Source organism: Carlito syrichta, unplaced genomic scaffold (genome assembly GCF_000164805.1).
Source record: "Carlito syrichta isolate Samal-C Ts95f unplaced genomic scaffold, Tarsius_syrichta-2.0.1 Scaffold309804, whole genome shotgun sequence".
Lineage (NCBI taxonomy): Eukaryota > Metazoa > Chordata > Mammalia > Primates > Tarsiidae > Carlito > Carlito syrichta.
Genome location: NW_007253900.1, coordinates 482550 through 493151, shown reverse-complemented (window position 1 = coordinate 493151; position 10602 = coordinate 482550). Strand labels below are relative to the sequence as shown.

General features: G+C 40.4%; 1 protein-coding gene across 3 annotated transcripts; it reads right to left on the bottom strand.

Annotated features, from left to right (window-relative positions):
- Window positions 1–3675: 3675 nt before the first annotated feature.
- SMIM8 (small integral membrane protein 8) lies at window positions 3676–10355 on the bottom strand. 3 transcript variants are annotated; one of them, XM_021717498.1, is made up of 4 exons: window positions 10122–10355; window positions 7715–7872; window positions 3967–4133; window positions 3676–3884 (listed from the first exon to the last, which is right to left on the bottom strand). In XM_021717498.1, exons 1-3 carry the CDS (start codon window positions 10207–10209, stop codon window positions 3975–3977), a joined length of 405 nt encoding a protein of 134 aa, XP_021573173.1. In that variant the 5' UTR covers window positions 10210–10355; the 3' UTR covers window positions 3676–3884; window positions 3967–3974. The 3 variants fall into 3 exon arrangements, with proteins under 3 accessions (XP_021573173.1, XP_008066058.1, XP_008066059.1); XM_008067867.1 differs by having other exon boundaries at window positions 3676–4133; XM_008067868.2 differs by having other exon boundaries at window positions 3676–4133; window positions 10077–10192.
- Between the last annotated feature and the right edge of the window lie 247 nt (window positions 10356–10602).

The following is a 10602-nucleotide window of genomic DNA, read 5'->3' as shown; positions in this document are numbered from 1 at the left end:
AGGCTTACTCTGTGGCCCAGGTGACTGAGTTTTTAAAAACTGCCTAACAACACGATTCACAGCATCTATTTGGCAGGACTATTTTGTAATAAATCAGTGCCATCAGTGGTATTAATTTCAACAACAGAACTCCCATAGGGCCCTGAGTAAAGTGTATCACAAGTTACCCTATAATTTCTTCACGAATCACATTTATGTTGACTCATAAGGCCTGGTAACTGGCTGATGACCGAAATGACCCTATCAAATGGTGCCAGATTTGACTTTCAGAAAAGGTGTAATTGGGACTGAGAGAGGAATAAAAAACAAAACGATGAATTGGTGCTGAGACTTGAGACCACTGCAACCACGCGGTAACCTGTCCCGACTGAGAACTGAGGCTGCCTGTGCCAGCAGGACCCTCACGCTACAGGACTTCCTGGTCAGGAGGGAAAGCAACCGACAGGCCTTCTTTGCCTGGGCCTGTTCCTGTTTCCCGGAACCTCCTCAGTGCCTAGGTGACTGGTGGAGTTGGTCCCCTTATGAAAGATAAGGCTGTAAAACCAGTAAATAACTTGTGTTTGCTTTAGGAAACGCTGGAGACCCGATTTATCAATTGAACAGTTTGCTGAGCTGGGCAAATCGCTATTCTACTAGAACGTCAACCCATAGCTTACTCTAAGACTTGCTTCAAGACCAATCCATTATCTCAGGATCTTTGCCCATCCTCCACCAGATTCCCTGTATGGAAAGACCCCTCTTTTAACCACTTGAACTCAGACTCCAAAATGATGTAAACATCTTCCCCTGACCATCCCCCTTCCTAAGCACAACTTAGTAAAAAAAAAAAAAAAAAAAGGTGCCATTTTTTCTTAATGCTGTAGGTTTAATAAACTTAGTTTTATCCGATCAAGAGGTCTTAATGGTTTTTTTGGAGGAGTTGGTAGTTGATCCTTTATGTAATTGTTTCAAAATACAGGAATGTTTCTGTACTGAAGATCCAAACATCTTATATGTAACCATCTTATTTAAATTAAGGGGGAATATGGCTGCCTAATAATTATGAGGACATTTATTCATAAGAGGTGGTATGCTATGGTGAAAAGATACCTAGACTTTGAAGCAAGGAGACCTAGGTTCTAGTTCTGACTGACAATCACTGTGACCTTGGGTAAATCTTTTAACCATTCTCAGCCTGTTGTCCCAAACATAAGCTGACAGTAGAGGACCAGGTGTAGTCCAGTGCTCAAAACCCTCTGATTATTCTGGTATTTTAAAGGTATTTTGTTTTTATTGTATTTTATTTTTGAAGAGTATGCTCCCACTCAATAGAGAATGAATGAAAACATCAACAAAGGCAGCCTCTGGCACTCTGCACACAGAAAGACTGTGCTGCAACTTGTAGCCACCCTGTAACAAGTATGGTAGTTAGGAGGCTGGGTGTGGTGGCTCATGCCTGTAATTTTAGCACTTTAGAGGGCTGAGGTGAGAGGATCACTTGAGCCTGGGAGTTCAAGACAAGCTGGGGTAACATAGTGAGACCCTATATCTAAAAAAATACACATACACACACCACAATAGTTAGGTACTTGTTCCTAAAATTCAGTGTGGTTCTTCTATCACATTACTTTCCAAAGCTCTGTGCTTAACCTTGGTTCACTCACATAGATATTATATGGCTTAAGGCAGCACGCTGTACAGTCTCTGCTGCCCTCTGTACTGTGACAATCTTTTCACAGTCCATCCAACTAATATCTCCCCGTCATCAAACAGCAACTCATTTTGCTGAATAATCAAAAACTCTAAAAGATGGCAACATGACATTAAATGCACAAGTTGAAAACAGAACCCTTGTTCTGGGACAACCAAAATACACAGGAAACCCAAAGCAAAAGATTAAATTTAAATTAGAATGCATTTCTTACTACGGGTAGTCTATTTTAAACTATATGAAGAACTAGGCATGGTGATTCATGTCTGTAATTTGGGAGACTGAGGCAAGAGGATTGCCTGAGTCCAGAGGTTCAAGACCATCCTGGGTAACTTGGCAAGACCTTGTCTCCACAATAAGTCAAAAAATTAGCTGGGCGTGGTGGCACATGCCTGTAGTCCCAGCTACTTGGAAGGTTGAGGTGAAAGGATCACCTGAGCCCAGCAGGTCGAGGCTGTGGTGGCTGTGATCATGCCACTGTACTCCAGCCTGGGTAACAGAGTGAGACTCTGACTAAACAAACAAACAAAAGAACTATATGAAGTATATTTATTATATGGCGAGGCAAAATAAATAAATAAACATTTATGGCTCAGTAGTAAAGATTTAATATAGTTCCATGGATAAACTCAATTAACTTAGCTCTTTAGCATCTACAAATCAGATACAAATTGTATTTTCATAGACTTTGCAAAACCACAATAAAGTACTAGCAATTAAAAAATAACATCATGACAACTCTGCTGGTGTTGTTATTATTACTTAATAATAACAAATGAAACAACATTTCAGAGATGAGATTTGCTACTGAGTCCCAATTACAATGATTTGGAGATTGAGGTAAATATATAGACAAGAAATAGGTCCAAACCCTTGGCAGAAAGATTTAAATTATGTAAGGTAGAATCTGGTCAGACAGAGGGACCTAGTCTGGACCTCTCTCCTGTGCTCCTGGACCAGGTGTAGGGACAGCCACGGCCATTCTGTTAGCTACCTCCAGTGGGCTCTGGCCACAGGCCTGGGCTTTGTTTACATTCATTTTCATCACATTCTTGTTGCCACTCTTATAAAAGAAAGTTCAAAACGTCGACACTTTTAAGAATAAGAAAATCAATCTGAAAAGAAAAACCAAAAAGGCTTGCTAGCATATCAATCTAAAAAAAATTACATAATGTGAGCTTGGTATAGTAAGGAGACCTTATCTATGTCTCACCTATTGAGTAGTTCTAGTTTTTAAATAACTCTAAGAGTACTTAGTCTTAAAACATGTTACTGTAACATTAACTTACAAAAACTAAAATAGCCAGGTGCAGTGGCTCACACCTGTAATCCCAGCACTTTGAGAGTTGGAGGCGAGAGGATTGCCTGAGCCCAGGGGTTCAAGACCAGCCTGGGCACATTGGCAAGACCTTGTCTACAACAAATCAAAAATTCACTGGGCATGTGCCTGTGGTTCCAGCTACTTGGAAGACTGAGGTGGTCAAGGCTACAGTGGCCACGAGCATGCCACTACACTCCAGTCTGGGTGACAGAGTGAGACTCTGAGTCTAAACAAAATAAAAAACTAAAATAGGTAATATTTAGCTGCAGTCAAATAAAAACATACCTCAATATAACATACTTTTTTTGAAGTAAACTCCAATTACTTTGGGGTATTTGCTTATTTAATTTTTATTTTAGTAGCTGAGTGGGGCTATCTTTTCAATTAAAAATGCTGGACCGAAAATAGTTGAAATGGAAACCAAAAAATATTAACTATGACTCTATAAAAACTATTTGTCAGAGCTGAAATATGAACTATTTTTCATATTTCATATTTTAATGTGACTTCCAGCTTTAAAATTACTATTTCTCTTTCTTTACAAATACAGGTTCTATGCTAGGTAGAAATGAATACTTCCTTTGCAAACAGCAAAACACAACAAAAATCTCGTAACAGCTGCAAAGGTATACCTCACCTTAAAGCATTAAAAACACCATGCAAATTTAACAGTACTGAGTACTTTTATTATACAGAACTTAATAATTAAACAACTTCCATTCTCATGGCACTTTTATAAGAGGACTTAATAAAATAAAAATATGACAAAGCTCTTTCTGTGGAAGAATGGGATGACAGCTGTGGCTGTGAAAGGGCAAACTTTACTGCAGTTGTCTGGTAGCAAGTGCTCTCTTCTCTCCTCATTAACAAATTCTAGAACAAGAGACATGCCACTGTGCACTCATAAAGTCATCTGAAGACTTCAGAGCCCTTAATAAGCTCCACCTGCAGTAACCAGTACTCTTAATCCCATTTGGATGTTCTCCTCCTCATATAACTGTGCCCCTCACTATCAATAGCTTCATAGAGGTCCTTTTTATTCTCTTGTGTTGCATGTAGATAACCAATATAGGCCACGCAGAGCGAAAGGGTTACCAATCCGAAAGCCATTACAGGTTTGTTCTGTCAAAGAAAAAAAGTTACAAAGACTCATTAAGACTCATAATTTGCGGAGAGCCCAATACCTCTTGCACTTTCCTTCTGATGTGCCCAGTCTTTATTACCAAGCTGGCATTCCCACAGCAATATTTCAAGTATAAGCATCTACTCAGTTCTTTAATTTAATTAGCTCAACTCCCGATTATTTAGAGGTCACAGAAGACTTGCTTGTTTTCTCCAGGCTTTCTCCTTTCTTCATCCTGGACACCCCAGACCTCCACCCTCAGGAAGGGGACTGCTGGGAGAGGAGTGAGGCAGGGACATGGGTCTAGTGCTCCAAGTTTTCAGTGTTTACCAGGAAGTTTTATTAGGAAGTGAGGAATGAAGTACACATGCTATTGTTCTTGCCAAAGTCGTGAATAACCAGCAAAAAGTCTTTCATGTAACAGGCACAGCAATGATGATGATGTAGTAGGGAAAGTCCTCAAAAATCCAGAATTTATTTATTAAAAGTCACATATTTATTTATTTGAGTTGGAGTCTCTCTCTGTTGCCCAGGCTGGAGTGAAGTAGCATGCTCACGGCCACCACATTCTCAGCCTGCTGGGTTCAGGTGATCCTTCTGCTTCAGCCTTCCAAGTAGCTGGAACGACAGATGTGTACCACCACTCCTGGCTAATTTTTTGGTTTATTGTAGAGACGAGGTTTCATCAAACTGCCCAAGCTGGTCTTGAATCCCTGGACTCAGGCAATCCTCTTGCCTCCACCTCCCAAAGTGCTGGGATTGCAGGTGTGAACTACCTGAGCTAAAAATTGTATATTTATTCATACATGTTTAAACACCAGTGACCCTCAAAGTACTCTCTGTTTGATGCCATATACCTATTCAGACGTTTTCCCCACTGCTCAAAAGCGTTTCTGAACTCATCAATTTTGATGTCTTTTAGTGCTTCTGTCATTTTTTGTTTCACCTTTCCCACACTGGCAAAACGTTTCCCTATGAGGACCTTTTTCATCCGGTACAACGAAGTCGCTATGGTGAGATCGGGTGAATAGGAAGCATACAGCACTGGGGACATGCTATTTTTTGGGTCAAAAACTGCTGAACATTCAGTGCAGTGTGGGCTGGTACGTTGTCATGGTGGAGTAACCAGTCACCTGTCTGTCTGCCACAACTCGGGATGTTTCTTCCACAAATTGTGATGCAACCTTCTCAAACTTCCAGATAAAAACTTTGGTTGACTTTTGATTCAGAGGAACGAATTCTGAGTGTACTACAAGGAGCCCACCCTCTAAAATATAATTCCAGGTTTTTAATTTTTGTCCCCCTTGTACATACTCTTCTCTGGGAACCTACTCTATTACCTCAATAAATTTAGCACCTGGACTGGAACAGACATTATGTTGTTAACCTTGATTTACTGCTGGAAAACCCAAGATCCTAAGAGGCAAAATAATGCAGCTCTGAATTTTCAAAGCTTTTGGCTAGGTAGGGTGACTCATGCCTATAATCTCGGCACTGTGAGAGACCAAGGTGCCCTTGAGGCCAGGTGTTTGATACCAGGCTGGGCAACACAGCAAGATAGATCTCATCTGTACAAAAAAGGAAAAAAAATTAGCCGTATCTATACTCCCAGCTACTAGAGAGGTTGAGATGGAAGGCTTGCTTGAGCCCAGAAGGTTGAGGCTGCAGTGAGCCATGATTATGCTACTGCACTCTAGCCTGGGTGACAGAGAGAGACTCTGACTCAAAAAAAAAAAAAGCTTTTAACTACAGCAAAGATGTTCACAATTCCAGATAAGTGTTTTGTCTGTCACACTTCTGACTTCTGAAACTCTAATTCAGACTCTCCTTTTTGCATGTTCATAGACAACAAATAAGTCTTTGTTAGGGTCAGTGTAAATCTATATCACAGGAATGTTACAGTCACATTCTACCCCAGTCTTAAGCTAAGCAACCATTTTGAAGCTGTTTGCCATGTGAGCTTTAGAATAACTGATGTCACAAATAGCTGTAAATTAACCTAACAATGCTATATGCTGGACACCATAGCTCATACCTTATAGTTCAACAATGTATAGCCAACTAATCGGTGTCATTTCTATAAACCAATGAGGATTCTTAAAAAAAAACTTTTGTAATCACTCCCTCTCCTGATTTATCCTTTTTTTCCTTTAAAAACTCAAGCCTCTTCTTTGTCCTCCAGAGCAAGTTACTTGGAAGTGTTTCCCTGTCTGCAGTTCTCAACCTTGGCCCAAATAAACTCTCTATCTATATTAATTTGCCTCCATTTCTTCTTTTAGGTTGATATTTCTATTTCAAATCTTAATCACAAAGAATAAGGGTTAAACTTTTTCACCTGGATGAACCAAAGGCCACAAGCTCAGAGCAGTTTAAATCTGCAAATCCTGAAATGCTTTTAGCAATTAAAATAACAAATTATTTCAAAATTAAAAAAAAATTCTTATCTTGACTTAATAATTTGGTTAAACTGACCTATTTAAAAGAGTTTACAGTGGCAATTAAGTTACTAAAATTCTAATCAGAATCAATACACTTAAATATTTATCATATTTTATAATGATTTTATTTGCATTTATTTAAAAATATAATTTATATTTATTAAAAACAGAATTTACAGCTAGTTAAAATTCATCAAATAAAACATTCACTAATTTGCAAAAAAAAAAAAGATTAGTTATCTCTCTACCAGTGTAGAAATGTATGTTTTAGAATTCTTCACAAAGTATCTGTAATATTACTTAGATAATAAAGCCTGGATTTGGAGTCTATGACTAGATTTTCATTTAATTTCTTTGTTCAATTGTAAAGTCTTATTTATCTAATAGTACCTGGTCAAAAAATAAAAACTGCCTGCAAATTAATGCAATTATTAAAAATAGTACTTTGAGAAGCTAAGCTATTAATGTAATCATATTCCATCATAACTCTCAAATGCCCCCAATATTTAATTTTATGTGTGTATTCATATGTGATGAGATCGATCTCAAACTCTGTAAAATATTTTAAGACAGTTTATTCTTGAGCCAAACACGAGGACATAAGCCCAGGTACACCCGTCTTCAGGAGGTCCTGAGAACGTGTGCCCACTGTGGCCAAATGACAGCTTGCCGATATATAGCTTTAGGGTGGCAAAGTAACAAAAACCATAAATCAATACATGGGGGATTCTCATTGGTTTGGCCCAGGAAGGAGGGACATTTCCAAGTGGGGGCTTGTGGGTTACTAGTGGGTTCAAATATTTCTCGACTGGTAATATGTAGGTCTTACCAGGATAAGATGTTTTGCTGAGACAAAAGGTGGAAAGATTCCAGGTGTGCTGATATGTAGATGAAGTCCTGTATGTGACAGACTTCAGGGAAGAGAGACAAATGTCTTACGAGGTGGAGTCTGGAAATCCACAGGGCCATAAACCTTCTGCATTTAAAATTTTCCTTCTGCTTCCTTTTATTCACAGAGCAGTCTTATTAGTCAACATAAAATTTCCATGATAAAATCAAATGTTACAAGTAAATTAGAACTTGCTATTTTTCACAGCCTGGTTAGATCAAATATAACATTTTATCTTGAATGCATTTCTTACAGGTTTAATGAAGAGCTCTGGATTCACAGCTCGAAATAAGGTCGTTGTGCGCACCCCTCTGAGCCCTGGGTTTTGAAAGTCTTTCTCTTTGGGTGGTTCCTTTTTAAATGCTGTAGGCTCAGGTGCTGAAGGCATCTTGATCAATGATGAATTATTACCTAAAAAAAAAAAAAAAATTCCCCTTCATAATTGTATTTTTTTGATAAATTTATTTTAAAAAATCATTACCATACGCACTGTTTTTTTTCACATTTTTTAATTGAGGCATAATTCACATATAAACACTTTACCTTTATTGGAGTATAGTACTATGAGTTTTGATGAACAAATATGGTCAAATCACCACCACTACAGTCAAGATATAGAAAAGTTCCATTATTTCTAAACTTTTCTTTTATGCCTTTTGTAGTTGACATTTTTCTCTCCCTGGACCCTGGCAACCACTGATCTATGTTCTTGCTGCTATACTTTTGCCTTTTTGGGGATATCATTCAGAAGGAATCAGACAATATGCTGCCTTTTGAGGCTGGCTTCTTTCTCTCCGAGCAATGCATTTGAGATTCGTCCATGTCACAGTTTGAATGCTGAGTAGCATTTCATTGTGTGGATGAACTATAGTTCACTTATCTTCTCACGAGTTGAAGGATGTTTGTGTTTCCAGGCTTTGGGAAATCATATTCATTGTTTTTTTTAAATTCTAGCCCAGATATATACCACGAGTGATTGCAATTATCTTATTACTTTGTATAATACATACTTTGTAGATGGTGCTTCAAGTTTAGTTTGGTAAAATGGTTCATTAAATTTCCGCGCCTTTGGGAGGCTGAGGTGAGTGGATTGCCTGAGCCCGCGGGTTCGAGACCTGCCTGGACAACTTGGAGACACTTCATCTCTACAATAAATCAAAAAATCAGCCTGGCATGGTAGTGCGTGCCTATAATTCCAGCTACTTGGAAGGCTGAGGCGGAAGGATCGCCGGAGCCCAGCGGGTCGAGGCTGCGGTGGCCGGGAGCAGCCACTGCACTCCAGTCTGGGCGACAGAGTGAGACTCCAACTCAAAAAAAAAAAAATAAATAAATAAATAAATAAATAAATAAATAAATAATTTTCATCCTTTAACCAGTGAGGTGTACAAAGGATTTTTTAATACTTTTTTAAGTCTAGAGAAGTCGACCAGGCTCAGAGGCTCAGTCTGTATGTAATCCCAGTACTTTGGGAGGCCGAGGTGAGTGGATTGCCTAAGCCCGCGAGTTCAAGACCAACCCGAGCAACTTGGCAGGACTTCGTCTCTACGATTAAAAAAAAAGATTAGCCAGGATGGTAACGCACACTTGTAGTTCTGGCTACTGGGAAGGCAGAGGTGGAAGGATCACCGGAGCCCAGCAGGTTGATGCTGGGATGGTCATGAGTGTGCCACTGAACTCCAGCCTGGGTGACGGAGTGAGGCTCCCACTCAAAAAAAAAAAAAAAAAAGTCTGGTGAAGTGTTTGTCGGTCTGAGACACATTATATCCTGTTATATGAAGCCAGGATTAAGAGCAGGAGAGGCCACTGGGTTATCTGCTCCCTTGTTTCCTTCCATTTTCACTCTTCCCCACTTTCCAAAAGCTCTTCCAGGACACCAAGCTAAGGGAACTACTAGCATTCCTTTTATCTGCATTTTCTCCTGTAGAAACTGCATTATCTACAGTTTCACTCCTGGCCACTTCCCCTCATCCTCCTCTGCTGACCCATCCAAGCAATCACTGTCCCAAGCACTAAGGATAAGTAGCCATTTGTATTCACCCCCCCCTTAGCCTTTCAGCAACTTTCTGGGCAGGACATACTCTGTTAGCTCCATAATCTTAATATCGTTTTTCCCCTAGCTACTCTAAATCCATCCTATTAAATCCAGTGTCTTTTGTCTTCTGGTTCTCTTAGCGGGAGTGTCAACATTTGGGGACTATTCTCTTCAGGTATTTAAGCAAAAGCTTTTTCTTATCATTTCTGCCACCTAATGCTGGGGTGGGGAGTTGGGGCTGAAAGAGAAGAGGTAAAGAGAAAACCAAAATAAACAAACAAAAAAGACCCCTTCCAAACACTGAAATTAATGACAATATAATCAAATTCTTTGCAGGAAATGCTGCAACCCGTTGTACAGTAAACGTCATAAAATAAGTCAAACATTCTCACTTAGATTCTCATTGGGGCTTTGTTTGTACAAGAATTCTTGATTCGTTAAGTCTTGTATTTTACAGACTTTATAAAAGCAATATTTTTTGCAGTTTCCTAGTTATGAAGAAGGCTAGGAGCTCAGCTTCTCAAAAACACTTGGTGATGCAGTAGTCGCCAAATATCCACCGACACCACCGAATGGTGCACACCTCATCAGGAACACCTGCTTGAAGGGAAAGGAATTATCCAGACACCTTCTACATTTGCAAAGGCTTCGGACATGTCCCCTGTTGGCTGTTCCATCCCTCGTTTCCCTGTGCGCGCTCCGGTCATCAGTGTCATCTCCAGCACCCCCACAGCAGCTGTCTGGTAACACTGTCGATGGCCCAGGTGTGTCCTCGGCGTGTGAATGAAACACCACGACCCGGATCAAAGGCTGTCGATGTTCAGCGAGTGGTGGCTACCGGGCCCCTCCTCATCTAGTCCGACTGCCCCTTGGAAACACACAGACACTTCGATTCAAAGAGCCTGTCTCTGCCAAGAGAGCGATGGGGCGGTGACCCAGGCCTCCCCCTCTCCAGACCACCCCAGCCCATCACCCGACTCCATCTTACCCCTCGGTCAATCAAAGGCCTTTCGGCACATGCAAGCCACCACAGGCCGGAAGACACCCCGGCCGGCCGAGGCTCCATCCCCGCCGCCGCAGACGCGCTGGGGTCGGCCCCTGGGGTCCCG

Coding starts and splice junctions, on each gene's coding strand:
- SMIM8 (XM_008067867.1), bottom strand. CDS start 10,209: ATGACACTGATGACCGGAGCGCGCACAGGGAAACGAGGGATGGAACAG. Junction 7,873..10,121: donor AGCCTTTGCAAATGTAGAAG/GTGTCTGGATAA, acceptor TTTTTTTTTTAG/GTAATAATTCATCATTGATC. Junction 4,134..7,714: donor CAGAGCTCTTCATTAAACCT/GTAAGAAATGCA, acceptor TTTCTTTGACAG/AACAAACCTGTAATGGCTTT.